The 25,457-nt window shown below is 42.4% G+C and overlaps 2 protein-coding genes across 5 annotated transcripts; both read right to left on the reverse strand.

Annotated features, from left to right (window-relative positions):
• Positions 1-1,275: 1,275 nt before the first annotated feature.
• TXNDC12 (thioredoxin domain containing 12) lies at positions 1,276-25,426 on the reverse strand. Of its 2 annotated transcripts, none has more exons than XM_058552399.1 (7): positions 25,202-25,426; positions 13,402-13,462; positions 7,773-7,825; positions 6,871-6,944; positions 5,372-5,441; positions 4,351-4,434; positions 1,276-2,096 (listed from the first exon to the last, which is right to left on the reverse strand). In XM_058552399.1, the coding sequence occupies exons 1-7, from the start codon at positions 25,296-25,298 to the stop codon at positions 2,017-2,019; spliced, it is 519 nt and encodes a 172-aa protein (XP_058408382.1). In that variant the 5' UTR covers positions 25,299-25,426; the 3' UTR covers positions 1,276-2,016. The 2 variants fall into 2 exon arrangements, with proteins under 2 accessions (XP_058408382.1, XP_058408383.1); XM_058552400.1 differs by lacking the exon at positions 25,202-25,426 and adding an exon at positions 21,589-21,854.
• On the reverse strand, positions 8,224-13,464 carry KTI12 (KTI12 chromatin associated homolog). 3 transcript variants are annotated; one of them, XM_058552396.1, is made up of 2 exons: positions 13,402-13,464; positions 8,224-11,446 (listed from the first exon to the last, which is right to left on the reverse strand). In XM_058552396.1, exon 2 carries the CDS (start codon positions 11,319-11,321, stop codon positions 10,260-10,262), a length of 1,062 nt encoding a protein of 353 aa, XP_058408379.1. In that variant the 5' UTR covers positions 11,322-11,446; positions 13,402-13,464; the 3' UTR covers positions 8,224-10,259. The 3 variants fall into 3 exon arrangements, 2 of the variants coding, with proteins under 2 accessions (XP_058408379.1, XP_058408380.1); XM_058552397.1 differs by lacking the exon at positions 13,402-13,464 and adding an exon at positions 13,334-13,353; XR_009221817.1 differs by lacking the exon at positions 13,402-13,464 and adding an exon at positions 13,334-13,396 and having other exon boundaries at positions 11,435-11,490.
• Positions 25,427-25,457: the final 31 nt, after the last annotated feature.

A 25,457-nucleotide genomic window follows, 5' to 3' on the forward strand; every position in this document is an offset into this window, starting at 1 on the left:
TTTTCCATAAAATAAGGCTAATAATACCTATCCCATAGGACCATTGATGGGACTTAAAGAGAATGAAAAGAACCTACCATAGAGCTTGGCAATTCACTTGAAAGTACATTGTTTTAAGACCTTGGTACACAGGACTGAGGAATAGCCTCTGCCCTAGAGCATGGCCGCCGGATGACAGCAACAGATATGCAAACAGGTCAACTAGAATATAATGTGGTATGGGGTCAAGATAGGTGTATTGGGGGAGAGGGGCATTTTATCCTTAGGAGAAAAGTCAGTAAAGTTTCTAGAAGAGGTGGGTCAAAATGTGAAGAATGAGTAAAAACAAAAGATGTTTTAGGCAGAGGAAGCAAGCCAAACACACTAAAGCATAAAAGAGCATGTTGTGAGGGGTAACTTGAAGCAATTTGGTGTCATCACAACACAAAATGCAAAGACATGAATGGGAACAAATGATGTTGAAGAAGTAGGCAGCTCCTTAAAAGACCATGGTAAAGAGCTTGACTTTATCCTGTGCCTTGGTTTCCTCATATGCTTCAAATCTTCTTCTATGAAATGGGGATCATAATACTATCTTTCTCACACGGCTGTTGGGACTAAAGGCAAAAGAAATGGGATAACACACAAAAAGCACTTAGAAGAGTGCCTGGCACACACTGAGGCTCAAATATTTCCTAATGTTAATACTATTACTTTGAAGGTGGCAGGACAGGTTTCAAGCAGGGGGGTGACATGGTCACATTTGCGTTTGGAAAGATCACTGAGGGAAGCCAGGAGGATGGACTGATTGTAAGAGAGAATACTGGAGGCAAGTAGGCAAGTTACGAGGCCATCGCAATAAATAGTCTAGGAAATAGAGAAGGTCTGCCCTGTGCTAAAACAGTGACAGTGCGGAGGGAGGGAATTCAGGTATTTAAAAAGTAGAAGAGGGGCCAGCCCGGTGGCGCAAGAGGTTAAGTGTGCGCGCTCCGCTGCGGCGGCCCGGGGTTCGCCGGTTCGGATCCTGGGCGCGCACCGAGGCACTGCTTGGCAAGCCATGCTGTGGCGGCGTCCCATATAAAGTGGAGGAAGATGGGCACGGATGTTAGCCCAGGGCCAGTCTTCCTCAGCAAAAATAAAATAAAATAAAATAAAAAGTATAAGAGGTGAACTCTGATGCCCATTTGAATGTGGGTCACACAGGAGCGGGGAGAGTCCTAGATTAGGCCCTCAAGGTTAGTTTTCTTCCTGAAGTGACCTCCACCCCTCCAATAACAAAAAGGCCATCACAACACATTTTCTTTTAAAGTTTTATTAAAGTTCAATGGAACAATTAATATTTTCTTTTTTTGTTAACTGCAGTACAAAAATACAGTTGACAACTTAACAAAAATGGCTCCACCTAGGGCTTGAAGGTTTTAAGTTTCTCCAACAGTAACAGGGAAAGCATGCTTCCAGCTGGGGCTGAGTCAAGCACACAGTCATTCCTGCACACGCATCATGAAAACAGGGAAGCCCAAGCAGGAGAAGAGAAGGGAAGCTGCAGGGATTCAGGAAGAAGCCCAAGATTATTCCCAGGAGAAAAAGAGAAGAAACAAGCTAGTGTCCTTGGTGGGGGTAGAATAACTGATTTTCTGCAATTTTTTTAACATTGTAGAAAAAATGCCACTGGTCTCTTTTCACCAAGGTGAGTACAGCGGGAGGAAATGGAAAAAGATTCAAATACTTAAGTATGCAGAGTAAACTTCCAAATGGCTCAAGTTTTGTGTCAAAAGGTGTTACTCTTTACATTCAATGACAAACAGATGTTCAGGTGAGAGGGGGCAGGAGAAGGAAGTCTGCCACCCTCTGCTGGATCCACAAACATGGACCAGCTTCTGCTAGCAAAACTCTTCCACAGTGAGAGAGCTCCTTCCCATGAGGGCAGGAGCAGGGTCTCCTGGTAGGTTTATTGTTCACAGCGATTCCTTAATATTCCCTCCCCTGCTGCTTTTCTTCCAAAACACTAACTTTGATGAAAGAAGGGATACATTCATGTTACAACTCATCTTCAAGATGTTTCTCCCTGAAGGCATCACCCGTCAGCCTTTCCTGAGCTTCCTTCATCCCCTGAACAACTGTGAAATAAAAGTTGGGGGGAAAAAATATAAAGTAGGTCTTTAGTATTTGACATTTGACATCCAATATAGGATTTTTATGTTTTAGGAGAAATATAAGAGGAGCACAGGATCTGGACTCAAGGTCTAATTCTAGATTTTAGCCCTGGAAAGTCACTTACCTCTTTGAATTTGTTTCCTCGTCTACAAAACGAGATAATGCCACTTACACCACACAAGATTGTTATAAAAATTAAATGGAGAATGGGTAATAAAAGTGCTTTATGAACTAGGAAGTCCTACAAAAACGTTAGTAGTTACTTTGGCTTACCCTCCGGGATTAGAGTTGAACCGCTGTCATAGACTATAGATGTTCACTTGACACTAAGGGAGCAACAAACACCTTCCTACCATCCCCATCACATCTTTTGGGTGAATGTTGCATTTATTTCATTTCCTGTGGAGGTTACAGGTTACACCGATATGTGAGTGTGTGCATGTGCTGGGAGGCGGGATGGTCTTCACTGAAGGAGGTGGTCATTTCTAGTATCAACTATACATGGAAGAAGCCAAGTTCTCAGGCAAAAGAGAAACCTAGAAGGAAGGCCCTAGGTAGACGGGAGATGAAACTTGTTTATCTCAGGGCATCCCTTCAAGGAGGGCAGCTGTTTTGGTACAGACTCCCTGTACAATGGCAGGCCAGGAGTTAGGTTAAGCCAGAGTCTGAGAATCTCAGAAAGCAAGCCTATAACCTCATAAGAGCCAGGCAGTATAGTTTGTTATTTCCCTTTTGTTTTGCCTAAGCCTTTTGTAAAGCCAGGTTTGAATGTTCCAGTTTCAAGTCAGTTGAGCCACAGGGGATTCAGGCAAGGGTCTTGTGTCTACATTTGAACTAATGTGTTAAAGGAGGATGCCAAGGTGGAGATGGCAGTGGTGATCTGGATGAAGTTCTAAAGGGACGGTGAATCTCAAAGGTCAAGAGTTGGGGACCTAAAGTCCAGCTGCCCTTCTCCATGTGGAAAATTTCCCTCTAATACCAACCTCCAGTGATCTGCATTTTGGTAAGGAAGAAGACATTCTCCTTACCCATGGGAAAGAGAGGATCACCTCTCTAGATCTCTTTTCTCCCCCTATTCTGAGAAATAAGAGTTCCAAGGACTCAAAAGATAAAGTGATCAACAACCTAGCAGCATGGCAATGGGGGACACACGGCAACTTCGCAAACAACCCCCTTTTAAAGATGGCAGGGGGAACTGTGGAAGGAAAACAGTGACAGTACATGGCATGAATTCCAAACCCTGCTTCTAGAATGACTGTGCTCCAGGGTTAGAGAACAGAAAGCACGACTGCCTTGTGATTTCAACCTTCCTTCACCTGATTGTGCTGATGCTGCTCTCTCTGCCTGGAACATGCTTTTCATGTTCTTCTGCTGGCTAGGTCTCATTCTTCAGGATTCCATCCCATCATCAGCTTCTCTAGCAAGCCTTACGGACTCTCCATGTTGGGCTACACCCACCCCGCTTGCTTCCGTAGCTTGAAATGTCCTCCTCATACCTGTCCATAGAGACAAATTCTTATCCTTCTAGGTCCAGTTCAAGTTTACTATCTATAAAACCTTTTAGACTTGATCAGCTAACAGCTGGCATTCCCTTTTCTTTGCATTCTTACAAGAAGAGTAGCATTAGTGCAGGGGAAAAAATTAAGTTCTGGACTAAAATCTTGACTCTGTAACTTAGTAACTATGAGACCATGGGCAAGTGATTGTCTTTGGGAGATTCAGTTCTTCAGTTTCCTGTGGGTCAGTTAGCTCTCAATTGGATTGTAAGTAGCTAGGGAAGGGGCTCAGTCTTATCTTTCTTTTTTTTTTTTTGTGAGGCGATCAGCCCTGTGCTAACATCTGCCAATCCTCCTCTTTTTTTTTTTTTTTGTTGCTAAGGAAGACTGGCCCTGGGCTAACATCTGTGCCCATCTTCCTCCACTTTACATGGGACGCCGCCACAGCATGGCTTGCCAAGCAGTGCGTCGGTGCGCACCTGGGATCCGAACCCGCGAACCCCGGGCCGCCGCAGTGGAGCACGTGCACTTAACCCCTTGCGCCCCCCGGCCGGCCCCTTATCTTTCTCCTACATTCTACACAAGATCTAGCCAAAAGCTAGTCATGCAGGAGATGCTCAACTAACATGCTGAATTGAGTTCCCCATCATAGACTGTGTAGGGGTTCATCCTAGTTAAGTCTAGTAGCAACCCTCCCTCCTCTCTCTCAACATAACCATACCTTGCTCAGCACTGATGTAGAAATACTTGTAGCTGGGGTTTCCATTTTCGTTGATGATTTCAGGACGCACCTTGCCACTGGGATCTATTATAGACAAAATGGCACAGGGGTTGCAATAATCACAACAGAGAGGTACTTCAAACATCATATGGTACACTAGGGCTTCTGGGAAATGAGACCTGCCCATCTCTCACCACCTTACTCCTTGTGTTTCATGTTCCAGTCAATAAATTCCTTGAAGTTCCCTTAACATAACCCCTACTCCATGCTTTGGCATATATTGTTCCCTCTCCCTGGCATGCTCCTTTTCTGTTTGGTGATGTGGGATACTATATATATATTTTTTTTTTTAAATTGTTTTTTATTTATTTTTTTCCCCAAAGCCTCAGTAGATAGTTGTATGTCATAGCTGCACATCCTTCTAGTTGCTGTATGTGGGACGTGGCCTCAGCATGGCCGCAGAAGTGGTGCATTGGTGCGCGCCCAGGATCCGAACCCGGGCCGCCAGTAACGGAGCATGCGCACTTAACCACTAAGCCACGGGACCGGCCCTGGGATACTATATTTTTATTTGTATCTCCCACAGATTCTAGCAGGATGGTGAGCAAATATTAGGTGGTCATTAAATATCTTTTATAAAATTGCTTGTGGAAAGACATTTGTCCGGTTATAGTATTCCATTGCCTCAGCTGCACTGTGGGGTCAAGGGTGGGAATTGTGGCTTATCTCTGTGCCTGTAGTGTCTAGCACCAGTCCTTGACACATGCCAGATGCACAAATGATTGCTGAATGAATAAATGGATGGTCAATACTCTGTCATTGCTCACAAAAACAGTTAGTTAATGGGAAAAGTTTTCCTTCAGACTTGACATTCTGGCATTCAGAACTCCCCCACTCTCTCTTAAAACTGGTTTTTGTTTTTAGCCATCCCAGTATAATTTCACTAGGTGAAGTCAGTGCCTTGATTCATTTATCTCTCCTTCCACATCATGGATCCACAGATCAAGATCTTTTGCCTTACCCAGGAAAAGGATTCGTGGAATATAACCCCCATCAGGGCTGAAATCTTCATCCTTGGGCTCCTCTTCATCCTATTAAGTGTAAACCTCAAGTCAGATCATGTTCCCTCTCTCCTCAAAACCTTTCAGTGGCTTCCTCTCTCACAGGATAAAACCCCAAGTCCTTGCAGTGACCTACGAGGCCCTACATGGCACTTCTCTAACTTCATGTCTTGTTCAGTCATTTATTGTCAGTCATATTTTATTTTACTTATTTGTCTGTCTCCCCATATTCAATTCCCCATATGTAATTTCAATGAGGGCAGGGAATTTTGTCTGTTTTGTTCATTGTTGATTCCCAATACCTACATTACCAACTTGCACATAGTATTTCTTGAATGCATGAATTAACAAGACTGATATTTGAGCTACAATTGTGGAGCTATAGTCCTCCCAGGAGACACAACCACACAATTAGCTTTCTTTGTGAAAGAAATCTCCAAAGTTGGAGAACCTCATTAAGACATTTCTGTTTCCTGTGAGTGGTGATTCTAACTTACCATAGAAAGTGGTGAGGAAGTCATATGCATAGAAATCAACAGTAATTTTGTCATTTATGGTGTCCTCTCCATTTCAGAAGTTCAATGGGGTCATTTCTTCAAACAGTTAATATAACTTTGCCTTGAGTGAGGTGTATTAGTATTCAGGCTATCCACTAGCTATATAAGCAATCCCTTAACTGCCTCAACATTAACTGTTAACGTGTGCAGAAGATTCCCAGCCCTATGTTTAAGTAAATGTTATTTTACAGAAACTTAATGTGACAAGGTGGTTGAGTGGTTAAGCAGATGGACTATTTTACAGAAACATAGGGCTAGAAGTATCATCATAGAGCATCCGAGCATCCCACATCTGAAGAGGCAGCACAGCTAGGTCATAGTACCTATTCTTATCACTTATTAAGCTCTATGATGTTGACTAAATCACCTAACTCCTTCAGGCCTAAGATGCATTTTCTGTAAAATGAGGATAGTACCAATAGCCTAAAAATCCCTTCTAACTCAAAGACCTGGTATTCTGACTTGGGATTCTGAGACCTCTGGTCTATGTGAAGTACATAAAGAATATCTAATGAAGAAACAGGAACGTTGTACATATAAGCACAAAGTAGGTTTTCAACTGAATCATATTTTGCAGGGAGTTGTGGCCTGCAAGTGTGACTATACCTTTAGTTCAGCTATACAAAGATGTAAAACATGTCATAATCATAGACTAAAAATGAAAGGACCTTAAAATCTTGTCATCTTATCCAATGTCTCCTCTCCTACTTCCTCCCACCAGTGGAGGCTGGATGGCTTTCTACCATATCTGACGCAAGCCTTAGTATTAGAGGTCAAGAGAAAAACACATACATACAAGTAGCCAGCTCTGCTGAATAAGATTTTATACCATTAATGATGCTAATTCTAAAATAGTAAAGACTTAAAATCATAGCAGAAAGGAGAAACTCTGGAAGTCTTACCTCAAGATTTACCATAACAAAATTATGGGAAAGTTCTGAAATTTCTGTAGACTCTGCAAATTTGGGCTTTAAAGCTAGGAGGGAAAAAGATTTTGGAATAGAAGAAAACATCATTGTCATATCCAAACCATAATTTGCTGAGTTGATTCATGTAACTGACCTTTCTTTTTCCTTTTTTTTTTTTTTTTTTAATCTTAAGAACCAAAAATCAAGACACTTGAATTCTGGTCCTGCTTCTGCCACTTACTTGCATAGCTATGTGACCTTGAATGACTGACTTCATTTCTCTGAAGCTTTTACCTCATTTATAAAATATGGATAATGGCATACAAAAGAAAAAATTATTACTATTTGCTTTTTTACACATTTCAATAACTTCTATTGAAGAAATAATAGACAATAGAGTAACAATACTCTACCACTAATGTATATATATTATTACACTATTTACATTAATTTTATACTCTTTTTTCCACGTAGGATTTTATTAAGTGTAGCATACCAAACAAAAGAAAAAATCTGACTGGGGAGTGGCAAGGTGGTATAGCAAGAATACATGCTACCAAGTAAGATAATCTTGGGTTTTAATTTAGTTCCTCCAGAAAGACTTCATTAACCACTTCTCATGTCTCTCTCTGCACATTTCAGCTTCTTCTAATATTTACTGCCCATACGACTATTGTAGCACTTAATCCCATAGTCTACATATCTTAATTGCCTCACCCTCCAACCTCTTGCAAATGTAACTGCAAATTTCATGAGGGTAGGGAATCTATGTCATATATTTCTTTGGTATTCCTTAAAACAATCACCAGTGCTGGGCCAAAGTCAGTGCTAATATTTTTCAAATGTTAAGTGTTAATATTTGAGAACACATCTGAGGTTTAATCATTTGCATTTACCTTTGCAAGCTCCACACCAGGACTTATGGATAATCACCATCAGGGGCAATCCACTTAAAAACAAAACAAAGAAATTATAATCTAGTAATTCCACTTCTTGAAATCCATCCTAATAAAATGACCAACTTATGAAGACAAAGATTAATGTACAAAGACATTCATGTAGTATGATTTCAACTGGGAAAATTTTAAGACAATAATTGAGTAATAGTAGATTATTATAACAAAATTATTGGTAAATTCTGATAGTCCTGTAAATTCTTCATATTTGGGCTTTAAAGGTAGGGACAAAATATTGCAGAATAGAAGAAAACATCAAATTACAGTATTTCTAAATGTTGTGGTTATATAACCATTTAAAAAATTAATAAAATTTTTCATTGTTATAACGTTAAATTAAAAACTAGAATATAAATTATCTAGTTTGCTTTTAATTATACAAATATAAACAGAGAAAAGAGCCTAAAAGGAAATGTACCAAAACATAATAGCAGTTTTCTTTGGATAATGAGATTGTGGATTTTATTATACTTTTTCTGTATTTTCCAATTTTCCTACAATTACATGTAATTTTTAGAATCAGGTAGGAAAAATCTTTTTCTTTTTAAAAATAATTAGCAATATAATCTATCTGAACCAGTCTTGGCTAGATGAAGCTCTTAAGCTCTCAAGGTTCAAATGCCAATTTGCCAACCTAGATTTTAGGTTCTGCCACTTACTAGCTAATTCATAAGTCTGACTCCAAAACCAATGCTCTTTCTGACCATTACAGTTTACTTCAATTTAGAATAGCAATCCAGAATTCACGGGTTTAAACCCAACTCAACCAATAATCAACTAATTTAGAATAAGAGAATGAAGGTTGGAAAAGGCCTTGGAGGTTGCCTAGACCAAATCTCCATCTTATGCAGGAATCCTCTCTCGTATATCAGAAACAAAAGGTGGTCCAGATTGCCTGATGAGCAAGAAATACATCACCAGTCAAGGCAGCCCATCCTTTTAAGAGCTCCACGAACTTACAGAGCAATTTAGAATGTCTTGCTCCCTCCTTTATCCCAACCAAACTCCTATTGATCCTTCTAGAGCAGAGGTCAACAAACTACATTCTGCAGGCCTGATCTAGCCCATTGCCTGCTTCTGTAGGGCTGTAAGATACAGAATCTTTTTTATATTTTTAAATGACTGAAAAAGAATAAGTACCTCTAAAGAATAGTACCTTGTGATGTTGAAATTAAATATAATTCTCATTTCAGTGTACATAGTTTTATTACAACACATTCACACTCATTTGTACACTGTCTATGGCTGCTTTTGTGCTACAATGGCAAAGTTGATAAGCTGCAACAGAGACCCTATGGCCCACAAAGTCTAAAATATGTACTATTTGGCCCTTTGCTGAAACCTCGTTCTAGAGTGACAGTTCAAATGTTAACTCCTCTGTGAAGCCTTCCCCAAACCACCTTCTCCAACAGCTAGTTACTCCTTTCCTCCTCTGGGCTCCCAAAGCATTGTCATCATCCTCTAAACACCAGCCCTCTTCATCCTGGCAACATCTGTGTACTTGTCTGTATTTCTCATCCAACTATTAATTTCTCAAGGGCAAAGACTGTATCTAATTCATCTTTGAAAATCACGAGTGCTGGTATGGTGGGTACCTACCATTCACTTAATGAAATCAATGAAGGAATGAAAGACAAGCTTAAATTGATATTTGCCTTGAAATACAGAAGGAAGCAGAAGTTATGGAAGTTGTCATAGCCACTCTAGGCTAGACCAAAACATCTAGTCTCTCACTAAGCACTATCAAACTACTATTTCAGTCAATGGCATAACAGTGATACATGTGTATCTAAAATATTACGTTGAGTAAATTATATGAAGAACATTGTTACATTATGTAAAAGAGATTTCAGCAGACATTCTTTTAAAAGATTTTATTGGATGAAATAATCTAGTAGTTATGTCTTTCACTTCCACTAGAACCAAAGCTTCCCAAGGACAGAAACCAGTGGATTTATCTGTGACCCCAGTCCCCAGGACAGAGATCAGCAAAAAGTAGGCACAGTACTCAAAAAACTGTGGTATGAAAGAAGGGCCAGTGCAGATATGGACAGTTACTCTTCACAATTGTTTTAAAACAATTCATCCACCCAGTCTGTTCTCCCACAGTTTAGATGCGGAAAATCAACACTGTGCACTATCTCAAGTAGAACACAATCTAAGCAAGTCCTGTCCACCTGAACTCTGTCCTCTGGAGAAATTTGCCACCATCCTCTGAGCGAGTTCTCCATTCTCTCTAGTTTCAAATTTATGCTGTAAACTCAAGGCCTGGCACAGAGGCATTCACGAAAGCGTGAGTGAATCAGTCACAACAGCTCTAGTACCACACATCAATATGCTCTGCAGACCTTCGGATTATTCTTCCTAGGGAAAGAGTGCAGTGGAGTTAGATAAGGAGCCATGGGGTCTTCCCTCTGCCCTCTCTGGTTAGTGCAGGCTCTGGCTCAGATACTGCAGAAACACGTTGGCCAGTTGAGGCAGGTTCTCATTGTTGGGATGCATTTTGGTGTAGGAAATAAACTGGCGACGGAGGCGACTCAGTTCTGCCATGGTCAACGGCCGGGTAAACCGCAAGTGCTCCGTAGTGCCAGGAAGTTTAAGCAAGTCTCCGGGGACTGCGTTCTTCTGAGCTTCCATCAGTCCCGCCAACACCTGGCTCGTGACCTGATCCAACTGGTGCAGAAAGCTGCCGGAGGCAAGGGGCTGGGACTGTGTGGACTGATGGGGTGGGGGAGCCCGGTTCTCAAACAGGGCAATCCGGATCTCTGCCAGGGGCAATGGCTCCTCTAAGCCCATCAAGGTGAATAAGGGCCGGTCCCAGCGGTTCCGAGAGTCTGGAGCCTCGAAACGCAGCATTAGGGCCTCCAGCAGTTCGGGAGGGTAAAAGGCACTGGACACATGTTTTGCAGATTTCTCGAATTCTGGAGTCACGAGAGCTGGAAGATCAGGCGCCCTGGTTTCCTCCTGCTCCAGTTCCTTAGGTACGTCCTCCTGGCCTCTCCCATTTACCACCGACTGCACTGCCTGCGGCTCCCTGAGGACAACAGCGCCTGCCGCCAGAGGTCTCCCTCCCTCCTCAGCGTGCGGCCTCCAACTCACACTGACGTTCCGGCTCGGGTTCTCTCCGCCCGCCACCCGAGGGCCCCCGCTCACACCGCCCGGCCGTACGCAGTAGACCAGGCAGAGCGGGGTACGCGCCGCCCGCGCCAGGCAGTAGAGCTCGTAGCGGAAGCCCTTGATGTAGTTAAGCGAGTCGAGGATGACCACATCGTGGCGACTGAGGCGCCGCTCCACCGCGGCTCGCAGGGCCCCGCGCAGCGCCTTCTCACGGGCCGCATCGCCGTACACTGTCGCGTCCTCCGCGCCCAGCACCGCCGCGTCGTCCACCACGTACACCGCGCGGCCCTCGGCCGCTAGGGCCCCGCGAAGCTCTTCCGCGCGCCGGCTCTTGCCGCTGTACGGCAGGCCGCAGAACACCACCAGCGGCATACTCCTTCGGCGCGGCCATGTGCAACCGCGCCGCGTCAACTTCCGGGTTGTCGCCGTCTCCGACGCGAACCGGAAATGCAAACTGCACTTCCTGCCTCCCTTGACTCGTCAAGGACCTCTTGTTGCTATGGAAACAGGAGTTCTACGCTAATTAGACCAAGGTCCTGCCCTTTAAGAAAGGAGATGGAGACTAGGATGGCATCAGTTACTTATGTCAAATGTTAAAGGTCTCAGGAGAAGGTGATTTCCTTTCGGCCAAAGACTATGCCCATCCATTTATAATGGGGCCTTAATGAGCATTAAATATTGCAAAACAATCGGTGCTATAAATTTAGCATATAGAAGGCAATTCACAAATGCTAGTTCTCCTTCATTCCTTACACCCAGTGACTCTCCGTAACTGTTTCTTCAATAACCATTTCAATCATTCAGCATTTTCACAGTTGGGGATTTACAGATGAACATAAAACAGTTCCCCCAAAGGAGATCAAGGGTTGAGTGGGAAGAGTTACGCACCTACAAGCAGAATAATATATACTCTTAATGCATAGATGTAGATTATGTTGTAAAAGTACAGAAGAGAAAAACAAACTGCCCAGAAAAATCGTTGAAGACTTTATCTAAGAATAGTCATTTGATTTAGAACCTGAAAAACAGGAATTTTTCTCCTGGGTAAGTTTGCCAGATAAGATATAAGATGTCTAGGTGCCTGCTGACGACACAGCCCTTAAGTTGGCAGGCTCCGCTTTGGCTGCTAGGGGTCCCCAGGTTCGGAGTGGCGTGGACCAACACACCTACCCACTGCTTGTCAAGCCATGCTGTGGCAGCGTCCCATATAAAGTAGAGGAAGATGGGCACTGATGTTAGCCCAGGGCTGATCTTCCTCAGCAAAAAAGAGGAGGAATGGCAACGGATGTTAGCTTAGGGCTAATCTTCCTCAAAACAAAAACAAAAACATGTCTAGTTAAATTTGAATTTCAGGTAAACAACAAAAAAAAGTTTTTAATATAGGTATGTCTCAAATATTGCATGGGATATATTTAAAATTACTTATGTTTACCTGAAATTCAAATTTAACTGGGCATCCTTATTTTTATTTGCTAAATCAGGCAACCCTACTCCTGCAGAAGGTGTGAGGCTCAGAGCCATGAAGCTGTAGGATCTGTTCTAGCTAAAGCAAGCACTATAGTTTGGTAGGTGCAAAAGTGTGAGTGTTTCTGTGCAAGTATGGGGGTGTATAAAGTAGGTGCACATAAATCAGGTCTTTGTATCTCTCCAGTACAGATAGTAGAGAACATTCAAGACTTGGCTCTACCACTTACTAGCTATGTAAACTACTGTCGAGTTATTTAAACATTCTTTTTTTTTTTTCCTTCCTAAAGCCCTAGTACATAGTTGTGTATCATAGTTGTAGAGTGGCAGCTCCTCTATGTGGGACGCTGCCTCAGCATGGTTTGCTGAGTGGTGAGTAGGTCCATACCCAGGATCTGAACCAGGGAACCCCGGGCCACCGAAGCAGAGCACACAAACCCAACCACCATGCCACTGGGCCGGCCCTATTTAAACATTCTGTATCTCAATTTCCTCTCCTGTAAAATAATAACAACAGTTCTTATTTTATAGGCTGAAACAACATCATAGGTTGTGAGAATTAAATAAATTAATGCATGTAAAGCACTTAGGTCAATGTTGAGCCTTCCCTCTCCTGCTCTGCCTTTTCTCCTCCTTTGTATCAATTGTCTGTGCATAGACTAAACCTACATGGAACTTGAGACTATTCAACTTGAGACTGTTTGGCAGTATGGTTTACTGGTTGAGTGCAGGCTCTGAAGCCAGAGTGCCTGGGTCCAAATCTTTGCTCCACCACTTTATAGCTGGGCAATCTGGGGCAAGTTACTTCACATAATTCAATGTCTGGTGCATAGTAAGCACTTAATAAACGTTAGCTAGTATTATGGTTGTTGTTGTCAGGCAACTACTCACTTCTTGCCCTGCCTTGGCATAACCCTTACCTGAAATGCTAAGTTGATGGCTGGAAAGTGTTTTACCATTGTACATAACCTAAAACCATATCTTGTACCTGGCAGCTGCTTCTTTCTTCCCATCTTCTAGTGTCCTCCAATGAATGTGATCTCCAAAACCTGGAAGGAAAGAGCCTTATAAACACTCACACATGCACAAACAGCCAAGACCCACAAAAAAAGTGTGGCATGTTCACAAGATACCCATAAAAAAGGCTTTCCTCTGTCAAGAGCATGGTGTGCGAGTCCCAGCTCCACCACTTTCTAGATGTATGGAACCATGGACAGTCCCATACCTCACGCCTCAGTTTTCATTCCTGTAAAATGAAAATAACATGGCCTAATTCACAGTTTTTAAGGAGATTAAATTAAACGGTTGTGAAATGCTTTCTAAACTAACACAAGTATGCAAATAATGCTATAAGAATGAATAGAATTTTCCATAGAGTAAAAATACAACAGGTCATAACAAATCATTACTATTTGGAGACAATATAGCAATATAACTTTAGAGTCAGAAAGACATGAGTGCATGACTCCACTTCCCATTAAATGTGTGAATTTTATGAATAAATTAAGCCCTCCAAGTCCCAATTTCTTCTCTGCAAAATCGAGATAATAATATCCACCTCTAAGTGTTGGTGTGAGGATTAAATGAGATAATGTATTTAACGCTATTCTTGTTATTATTCCCCACACTTCAACCAGAGTGATCTTTAAAAATCACATCTCTGCTGGGTAAAATCCTTTCAGAGGCTTTCCAATGCCCTAAAAAGAGAGGTCCAACTCTTGTAGTTGGGCTTACAAAGGCTTTCAGAATATGGCACCTGCCCACCTCTCCAGGCTCACTTTTCACACTTTTCCTAGAATCCTACATACAAAACTACTTTCATTTCCTTAAAAGACAACCCATCAACTGGGAGAAAATATTTCCAAATCATATATCCAACAAGGGGTTAATCTCCAAAATATATAAAGAATTCATATAACTCAACAACAAAAAAACAACCCGATCAAAAAATGGGCAGAGGATATGAACAGACATTTTTCCAAAGAAGATATACAGATGGCCAACAGGTACATGAAAAGATGTTCAACATCACTAATCATTAGGGAAATGCAAATCAAAACTACAATGAGATATCACCTTACACCTGTTAGAATGGCTATAATTACCAAGACAAAAAATAACAAATGTTGAAGAGGATGTGGAGGAAAGGGAACCCTCACACACTGCTAGTGGGAATGCAAACTGGTGCAGCCACTATGGAAAGCAGTATGAAGATTTCTCAAAAAAATTAAAAATAGAAATACCATACGACCCAGTTATCCCACTACTGGATATTTATCCAAAGAACTAGAAATCAACAACTCAAAGAGACTTATGTACCCCTACGTTCACTGCAGCATTATTCACAATAGCCAAGACGTGGAAGCAACCCAAGTGCCCATCGACTGATGATTGGATAAAGAAGATCTGGTATACATATACAATGGAATACTACTCAGCCATAAAAAAAAGACAAAATCGTCCCATTTGCAATGACATGGATGGACCTTGAGGGTATTATGTTAAGCGAAATAAGCTAGACAGAAAGACAAACACTGTATGATTTCACTCATATGTGGAAGATAAACACATGGACAAATAGAACAGACTAGTGTTTATCAGAGGGGAAGGGGGTTGGGGGGTGGGCATAAGGTAAAGGGGCACATATATATGGTGACTGACAAATAATAATGTACAAATGAAATTTCACAATGTTATAAACTATTATGACCTCAATAAAAAAAAAGACTTTCATTTCCTTAAACGCAGCATGCACTCTCTTCCCTCCAGCCTTCATAATCACTGCTTCCTCTGCCTTTCCTTCTACTCTCACCTCCAATTCATTTTTCAGGTATAAACCTAGAGGATATTTCTTCTGGTAAATCTTCCCTGACTCCCAAAGCACCCTATTCTTGGCCCACCACAGCACTTTCCAGGCTGAACTATAAACGTTTGTGTGTCTGTCTCCCTCAAGCTAAAGGGACATCCCTTAGGGCTGGGACAATATCTGTCTTATTCTCTCCTGTTTCCCTAGCATTTAGCACTACATGTGGCCATAGTAAGTGCTCCATAGTATATTTATTGAGTAAATGAATCTTATTTATCCTATATCACATAAATTACTTAATTTTATATCTGGAAAATGTTACTGATTTTAATAATGCTAGCTGTTATTTATTGACCACCTTATACGTGCCTGGTGTACCACACACATTATCTCATTTAAATTTGGCCTTAACAATAACCCTCTTTTATTTAACCTCTCTATTATTCCATTTTCTCATCATTAAAATAGGCATAATAATGGCTACATCTCATAAGATTGTTACTGAATATTAAATAATATATACATATAACTTAGCACAGTGCTTAGTATATTATAAATGATCAGTAAATAGCAGCTTTTGTTATTCTTTACAGTTGAGACTTCTGAGGCTTAAAGACCTGTACCAGGTCACATAGCTGGTAAATGGCCAAGTTGGGATTTAACCTTCAATTATATAATTTTCAGATGCTATGCTATCTTCCAGGACTTTCTTTCCCAGAAATAAATTCAAATTTCCAGCAGTGTTACCACAGAGAAATAAACAGCTCATCCAGATTAGCACATGGAGGCAGTATCCAAACCAACTATAATCACTTTTCATTCCCAACAGCATGGGCTGCTCGCCAAGAGAAAATGTGTCACTTGCCCAGGGCCCAAAGTCTAATCCTGAAGAGTGAACGATTTAAGTGAAAGTGAAATTGGGAGGATGCCCAGGAGAATTGGAAGGTGCCTAATGTGATCACCATCATTCTACCTGTCGATAGCTAAACTTAGGCAACTGAATCCTGGTTTGGCAGGATGACTGACTAGACAGTCTGCAGGGATATCCACCTACAAAACGATGAAATCCAAGATAAAATGGACTTTCAAAATGTACTCACTGGGCTCACAGTAATAAACACAAAGTAAGCTAAAACCAGATGAGGAACAGTGGGCAACAAACAAAAGTTAAGGCTGACCTGAAAGCAAATGTCCAATATGATGTGGCAAAATGGAGGAGATGAACCTGAGATTCCATATTAACCCACCATCAAGGGAGATTAGAATGATCCCAGGTCAGTAGTACCCCCCCTGGTTTCCAGATGAATCAAATGCTAAACCTTGCTAGAGGAAAGCATTCCTCGTTTTAGGCCTCCAGGAGAGCCAATGATGAACAACCATTATGAACTCACAATCATAGATCTCCAAACACATAAGAAAACAAGTCACCACAAGTAAGAGTCAGCAGAAGCAACAAATAGATTTAGACCCCTAAGGACTTCAGATATTAGAATTATCAGCCACAGGATACAAAAATAACCATGTATGAACGTTTAAAGAAATAACATGTGGGACCACAAAAATGGGCATGCAACAACAACAAAAGAAATAGGCAAATCTGTAAAGGCCCCAAATAGACCTTTTAGAAATTAAAAACATAATTGTTGAAATACAAAATCAATGGATATTCAGTGATAAAAAGAAATAGCTATTAAGCCACAAAAAGACATGGAGGAAACTTAAACGCATATTGCTAAGTGAAAGATGCCAATCTGAAAAGGCTATATAGTCAATATATGGTTCCAACTATATAACAACATTCTGGAAAAGGCAAACCATGGAGATAGTAAAAAAATCAGTGGCTGCCAAAAGTCCACGGAGGAGGGAGGGATGAATGGGTGGAACACAGAATTTTTATAGCAGTGAAACTATTCTGTATGATTCTGTAAAGGTGGACATATGTTGTTACTAAATTATGTCCCCTACACCAAATTCATATGTTCAAGTCCTAACCCTCAATACCTCAGAATGTGACTTCATTTGGAGACAGTCTTTAAAGAGGCAATTAAGTTAAAATGAGGTCATTAGGTGGGCCCTAATCCAATATGACTGGTGTCCTTATAAAAAGAGACACATATAGAGAGAAGACCATGTGAAGACACAGAAAGAAGACAGCCATCTACAAGAAGAAACCAACCCTGCCAACCACTTGACCTTGAAGTTCCAGCCTCCAGAATTGTGAGAAAATAAACTTCTGTTGTTTAACCGAGTCTGTGGTATCTGTTATGGCAGCCCTAACACAGTAATACATATGTCATTACACATTTGTTAAAACCCAGAGAATGTACAGCACAAAGAGTGAACCCTAATGTAAACCATGGACTTTAGTTAACAATAATGTATCAATACTGGCTCATCAATTGTAACAAAAGTACCACACTAATGCAAGATGTTAATAATAGGGGAGAGTGTGAGTGGGGGAGGTGAAGGAGTGAGGGCTTACATGGAAACTCTGTATTTTCTGCTCAGTTTTTCTATAGACCTTAAATTGCTCAAAAAATAAACTCAATTAAAAAAAAAGTCAGGCCGGCCCCATGGCTTAGCAGTTAAGTGCACGCACTCCGCTGCTGGCGGCCCGGGGTTCGGATCCCAGGCGCTCACCAACGCACCACTTGTCAGGCCATGCTGAGGCCGCGTCCCACACATAGCAACTAGAAGGATGTGCAACTATGACATACAACTATCTACTGGGGCTTTGGGGGGGGGGGAAAAGGAGGAGGATTGGCAATAGATCTTAGCTCACAGCCAGTCTTCCTGAGCAAAAAGAGGAGGATTAGCATGCATGTTAGCTCAGGGCTGATCTTCCTCACACACACACACACACACACACACACACACACACACACAGAAATTCAATGGATAGGTTAAAATAGCAAATTAGAGACAAGTGAAGAGAGGGCCCGCCCGTGGCTTAGCGGTTAAGTGCGCGTGCTCCGCTGCTGGCGGCCTGGGTTCGGATCCGGGCGCGCACTGACGCACCGCTTCTCCGGCCATGCTGAGGCCGCGTCCCACATACAGCAACTAGAAGTATGTGCAGCTATGACATACAACTATCTACTGGGGCTTTGGGGAGAAAAAAGGAGGAGGATTGGCAATAGATGTTAGCTCAGAGCCAGTCTTCCTCAGCGAAAAGAGGAAGATTAGCATGGATGTTAGCTCAGGGCTGATCTTCCTCACAAAAAATGTAAAAAAAAAAAAAAAAGAGACAAGTGAAGAGAGAGATCAGAAGTTACCCAGAATGCAGCACAGAGAGATAAGGAGATAGAAAATGCAAATGAGAGGCCAAGTGATATAGAGTAGATTAAGAAAGACTAGCATATGTAATATCGGAATCTCAGAATGAAAAGATGAAGGAAAACGACATATTTGAAGAGATAACATCACTGGGGTGGTGCACTGGGTGACTGGGGAACAACAGTGGAAGGAAAAACGTACCATTTAAAGTATTAAACCATGTTAAAATATTACCTATTTAAAATACATTTGCACTATTTAAAAAGAAAAAAAGAGATAATGGCTGAGAATTTTCAAGAACTGAGATAAAACATGAATCTGCAGGTGTAAGAAGCACAATGTATAACAACTGGGACAAATTACAAAACAAAATACACACACAAATTGTGGTGAAACTGCAGAACAACAAAAATATTAAGATCTTAACAGCATTTCAAAGACAAATGACATATTTCCTATAAAAGATCAGTAATTTGGGGCCAGCCCGGTGGCGCAGCGGTTAAATGTTCGCGCTCTGCTGCGGTGGCCCACGGTTCGCTGGTTCAGATCCCGGGTGCAGGCTGACACACCGCTTGTCAAGCCATGCTGTGCCGGCGTCCCATATAACGTAGAGGAAGATGGGCACGGATGTTAGCCCAGGGCCAATCTTCCTCAGCAAAAAAGAGGGGGATTGGTAACAGATATTAGCTCAAGGCTAATCTTCCTCACAAAACAAAAAAAAAAGATCAGTAATTAGACTGACAGGAACAAACTAAAAATCAGAAGACAGCAGAATATCAGCTTCAAAATGCTGAAAGAAAACATCTCTAAACCCAGAATTATGTGCCTTGCAAAACTATCTTTCAAGAACAAGAGAAAAATAGACATTTTCAGATAATCTGAGATATTTTTCCACCATCAGGCATTCACCACTCATTATTATTTCAATAAATAAATATTAATTGAGCAGTACTATGTAGTGGTTAAGAGCATGGATTCTGGACCTAGGCTCCCTGGGTTTGAATCTTAGTTCTGTAGCTTACTAGCTGTATGACTTTGGGCAAGTTATTTAACCTCAGTTTCCTCAGCTGTAAAGAAGGATGACAATATCACCTACCTCATAGGGTTGCTGTGAGGATTAAATAAATGAACACATTAAAGAGCTTAGAACAGTGTCTGGGTCTGGAGAATTGCTACAAGTATTTGCTATTAATATAATCTGCCAGGCACTATTCTAAGTACTTTACAAATACTGATCCTCATAATAACTCTAGAGGTAGGTACTCTTATTAATCCCATTTTACAGATGAGAAAACTGAGGCACAAAGTTTAAGTAACTTTCCCAAGTTCACACAGCTGGATGAGTATCAGAGCTAGGATCTGAACCTAGGCAGTCAGGGTCCAGACTCCTTGCCTTTTTTTTTTTCCATGAGGAAGATTCGCTCTGAGCTAACATCTGTTTTGTATGTGGGTTGCCACCACAGCATGGCTTGACGAGTAGTGTACGTCCGTGCCAGGATCCAAACCTGCGAACCCGGGCAGATGAAGCAGAGCGTGCTGGACTTAACCAGTACGCCCCAGGGCTGGCCTGGACTCCTTGCTTTTAAGCACTACATAATGCTGTCCTTCAAAGCAGGAGGTAAAGACAAAAAGGGAAGTGAGGAGCAGACAATGCAGCGCCTGGCAGGCCACTGTCAAGACTCTGGCTCTTACTAAGCTCCCAGAGGGTTCTGAGTCGAGTAGTAACATGATGTGATTTACGTTTTAACCGGGATTGCTCTGGCTTCTGTGCTGAAAACAGACTGTAGGGGCTGGCCCAGTGGCGCAGCGGTTACGTTCGCACGTTCCACTTTGGCAGCCCGGGGTTTGCCGGTTTGGATCCTGGGCGCAGACCTACTCACCGCTCATCAAGCCATGCTCAGGCGGCATCCCATACAGGAGAACCACAACTCTACAACTATCACACACAACTACGTACTGGGGCTTTGTGGAGAAAAAAGAAAAAAAAAAAAGAGGAAGATTGGCAACAGATGTTAGCACAGGGCCAAACTTCCTCAAAAAAAAAAAGGGTACAGTGTTTACCTTGTTACTAAAATCACCTACTCTTGGGCCGGCCGGGTGGCGCAGCAGTCGTGCGCGCGCTCCGCTTCAGTGGCCCGGGGTTCACAGGTTCGGATCCCAGGTGTGCACTGACGCACCGCTTGTCAAGCCATGCTGTGGCAGCGTCCCATATAAAATAGAGGAAGATGGGCAGGATGTTAGCCCAGGGCCAATCTTCCTCGGCAAAAAGAGAGGAGGATTGGCATCAGATGTTAGCTCAGGGCTGATCTTCCTCACAAAAAAATAAATAAATAAAAATAAATAAAATAAAATAATACTCATACCCAGGCCAACGTGGAACATCTGAAGACAGTCCAATTTCCTAAAGTGTCAATGCACAGCCACTTAATTTATGCCAGTTATCTGCAAGTGAGCTGAAGGATCCCACATCAACAGCTCTTTCCCCAAAACAATAAATAAAAGGGGAAAAGAAAAAAAAAGGAAAGTGACCATTTCTAAACACAGCATTTACATCAGAATTCCCAAGCCCTTCATCCTAAAATTGTTTTCATGAGCGTAAGCTAAAGGCACCAGAAAAGTATTATCCACCCCCTCCCAGCTGACAAAACAAAAGGTCAAGTGTCTGGCAGCCAAGCCTCTAAAACAGGGAACACTGTACCTGTGACGCAGAATAACCTAGTGGCTGAATAAAGTCTGTCTGCAGTCAAACAGACAGGGGTTGGAATCCTAGTTCAGCCACTTACTGCTTTCACAAATGCAAAATACAGCTAACAAAAATATCTATCCCATAGGGTTGCTGTGAATGTGAACAGGACACAGTGTGAAAGTGTGTCACAGTGTGACACTCCATATGTGTCAGTGCCAAATTTTCATTCTGGAGACTTGACAAAGCCATCCATTTCTGTTTCAGATAGGAGAGCATATGAACCGCCCCCACTGACAGCCTTCTCATTTCTCCTTTAAAGTCTTCAAAGGAGTTTCTGCACTCAGAGGCAGGAGTGGTGGACTGCTTAAGAGCACTCACTCTGGGGTTTGTATCCCAACTAGTCTACTTACTAGCTGTGTGACTCCTGGGCCCCATTTTAGGTTCTTCATCTGTGAAATAGGGATGATGATAAAAATATTATTTATCTCAGAGGGTTATTATGAGGATTAAACCAGTCAATACATGAAAAATGCACAGAACAGTGCCTGGAATAGAGTAAATGTACAGTAGATGTTAGTCATTACATTTCTCCCCATAGGTGATATATTCCAAATTTTAAGCACACAGAGAACAAGATTATTTTAGAACTCTAGAATGTTCGAGTTAGAAAGACTCTAAGGAATCATTTCTAGTCCAACTCTCTCATTTAATAAATGGTCCCCAGGGTAGACTAGAGCTGGATATATGGTCTGACCAGAATTAAAACCTAGGCCTCCTGATGCCTACTGAGTGCTCACACCACACCACTGTACTTCCTCTTCTTAATGAAAACGTAGTCATTCAGTCTCTTCTCCCTGCAAACCACCTGGTCATCTTCTGGAAAGAGCCAGAGCTACTTAAACATCTGGGAAGAAATCTTCCTCATCAAGATTTTCAGGAACCACTGCTTCAGGCAGCACTTTTTTGGGAGGTGGGTGGGTGGGCTATAATCTACTTCTCAAGAATCCATACCCAAGAGATACAAAAAAACAAAAGTTTCACATATTATTAATTCCTTCCAGGAACAACTAAATATTCTTCCTCGGGAGGACATAATAATAAAACATTAACTAAATACTTTCTAAGTTTATGACACAATATTAGGTGCCTTTTGTTTTCTCTTTTTTTTTTTTTTTTTGTGAGGGAGATCAGCCCTGAGCTAACATCCGTGCTAATCCTCCTCTTTTTTTTGCTGAGGAAGACCGGCTCTGAACTAACATCTATTGCCAATCCTCCTTTTTTTCCCCAAAGCCCCAGTAGATAGTTGTATGTCATAGTTGCACATCCTTCTAGTTGCTGTATGTGGGACACGGCCTCAGGATGGCTGGAGAAGCAGTGCGTTCGTGCGCGCCTGGGATCCGAACCCGGGCCGCCAGTAGCGGAGCGTGAGCACTTAGCCGCTAAGCCACCGGGCAGGCCCCTGTTTTTTCATTTAATCCTCACAACACAGCTCCCCTGCCTCAAGTTGCCCTCCTACGTGCTCCTACAGTTTCCCGGTATTTCCCCGCTCCCAATACATATCACATTGTCATGGAATTGCCTGCTTACTTGTCTTGACAGTCTTCAGACTATAAACTGAAAAAAGACAGGAATCACAATGATCATGTGTACCATTCATTTCTTCTTTCAACAAACATTCCTAACCAATAAGACAGAAATGGTTCTGGCTCACTGGGGCCAACTATACTTTCCAAAGATGACTGCAACAGTATCTCCCATCTCACATGCTCTTCTTACAATGTGACCTCAACACTCCTCCAATGGTAGGGGGCTGGGGGCGGGGGTTGGATAATTAACGTTCCTTTCCCTTGAACATGCCCATACAGAGTACAGTGGAAGTGATGCTATGTGACTTTTTTTTTTTTTTAACATTTATTAATTTATTGTGAGGAAGATTAGCCCTGAGCTAACATCCATGCCAATCCTCCTCTTTTTGCTGGGGAAGACTGGCCCTGGGCTAACATCTGTGCCCATCTTCCTCCACTTTATATGGGACGCCGCCACAGCATGGCCTGACAAGTGGTGCTTCGGTGCGCGCCCAGGATCCGAACCCAGGCTGCCAGCAGCGGAGCACGCGCACTTAACCGCTACGCCACGGGGCCAGCCCCCTATGTGAATTTTAAAACTAGATGATAAAAATTCTACACGTTTCCACCTTGTTCTGTCAGGGCACTCGCTCTTGGAATCCAGCTTGCACACTGTGAGGAAGTTCACACTAGCCCATGAACAAAGACCACGTGGAGAAGTAAGAAGCTCAATTGAAGCCCCAGACACCATGGAACCAAGAGATACACCTTCCCCACTGTGTCTTGTTTGATTTCCTGACCCAGAGAATTGTAAGCATAATAAAATTATGATTTCTCTATGTCACTAAATTTTGGGGTGGTTTATTACGCAGCAATGGTAACTGGAACAACTACATAGAGCCTAATGTCTAACAAAGAATAAAGATACTGAATACGTGACTCTAAGGTATTGCCTCCACCTAACGCAGTGACTGGAACAGAGTAAATAACTTGTTGAGTGTCTGAGGTAGTTATTATTATGCCCATTTTACAGATGAGGAACGGAGGTTTGAGAAGTTAAGCAACTTGCCCCAGACCTCACAACTAGTCAGTGGTAGAATAAATTAAAACTCAGATCTAAACCAACAGTCCCAACACAATACTCTCCTATCTCCCTCGGCACTTATAATTTTATGCTAAATATACAATAATCTGCTTTAAAATGGGATTGTCAGTATTTAAAACATTCTGGCCTAGTAGAATTCATCATGCAGTTTCATCTCTGAGATGGAAACCCACATACCACCTTTTCAGAGAAGACTTTCCTGACCTTCCTAGCTCAGGAAATGCCAGCTCTCTCATCCTCCCCAGCCTTTCTACTCCATCACAGTTTCATTTTCTTTCCAGCACTTCTCCCTAGCTGAAACTGTCTAGTTTATTAATTTGTTTACATGTCTGCTCTGTCTCTCTGACTTGAATATAAGCTCCATGAGAGCAGGAACCTTGTCTGTCCTGTCCACTGCTATATCCCTAGTGCCCAGGACAGTGCCTGGAATATGGCAGGTGATCAAAAATTATTTACTGAATGGAGGAGTGACTGCATTCAGGCACACTGAATGTCCACTCAGTCTCATCACCCACCAATAAATGTGCAAATATGGAGAATAAGAGAAAACAAAATTAAAAACAAGAACTGCAGCAGAATCATTCCATACAGTAAGGTCAGTACAAGAAATGGAAGAGAAGCAGAAACCATGCTACCACTGACCCACCTAGGAAAGCATAAAACCTGAGTTCAAATGAAGATGTAGGTAATGGGATGGAGAAGGGGGTCATATCTACTATCCTCCATTCATATATTCATATCCACTGTCCCCTCACTAAAAAAAAATCAGTTTCTTCAGACAGACACACTGACTTAACCACACCAAGGACAAATGGTTGGTGACCCTCTAGCATCAGACCTTCTACCCTTAATCTGGCCCTTCCTTAAGCACCAGTCACACCTCCCCGGGATGCAGGTGCTATTCCCACCAGGGCAAGGAGCAGGCAGTAACCTAGCTCTTCAGGGAAGATGTGAGGAGGGGAATCTTCAGACCCAGGGCAAGGGTCTCTGCATATGCAGGTCCCCAAAGGCCCTATTTCTCCCAGGAGGGAAGGTGACCGTTCCTGAGGCCCTACCAAGTGCTAGGCACTATGCTGGGTTCTTAAACATGCTTTTCCTAATTTAAGGGTCATTCCTTACTCCAAACCAAGATTAGGGCGGCCTGAAGTACAACTTCCCCATCTCAATATTCCCCAGACCCGCTACTCCCTACCCCGAGAAATTTTCCTCAAGCTCCAGGAGCAGTTGAGGAGGATAAAAAGAAATCTGGCGTGGCCTAAGAAAGAGAACGAGAGGGGGATTGTGTTAGCACAAGAGGGTTATACTGAGCGAGTGTAGGAATAAGTAAAGATGAAGATAAGAACGCGGTCTGACCCTTTCCAAGCCCAGTATGTCCATCAGAAGAGGTGATGAGGAGCAGGAAACTGAAGCCCAGCAAACAGGTGGCCCCGAGACGAGTCCGCAGCTCCATGGTGGTAGATGCGCGGGGCCACTGGGCTAAACAGACGCGGGGCCGGAGTCCCAGCAGAAGGTCCGCGCGGTTCCCCAAGTGCGGCTAGCTCAGCCCAATCCCTCCTGTTCTCAGATTTTTTTTTTCCCCCCTAACCCTGAAGGAAGTGATGTTAGACGG

This window comes from Diceros bicornis, chromosome 13 (assembly GCF_020826845.1).
Source record: "Diceros bicornis minor isolate mBicDic1 chromosome 13, mDicBic1.mat.cur, whole genome shotgun sequence".
Taxonomy (NCBI): domain Eukaryota; kingdom Metazoa; phylum Chordata; class Mammalia; order Perissodactyla; family Rhinocerotidae; genus Diceros; species Diceros bicornis.

Bases quoted from the DNA above. Each gene is read 5' to 3' on its own strand.
- TXNDC12 (XM_058552399.1), bottom strand. From the start codon at position 25,298: ATGGAGCTGCGGACTCGTCTCGGGGCCACCTGTTTGCTGGGCTTCAGT. The intron at 13,463-25,201 runs GTCAGACCGCGT...CTTTCCTTCCAG, and splicing joins ACATACTGGGCTTGGAAAGG to GTTTTGGAGATCACATTCAT. The intron at 6,945-7,772 runs GTAAATGCAAAT...TTTCCCTCCTAG, and splicing joins CTGGTGTGGAGCTTGCAAAG to CTTTAAAGCCCAAATTTGCA.
- KTI12 (XM_058552396.1), bottom strand. From the start codon at position 11,321: ATGCCGCTGGTGGTGTTCTGCGGCCTGCCGTACAGCGGCAAGAGCCGG.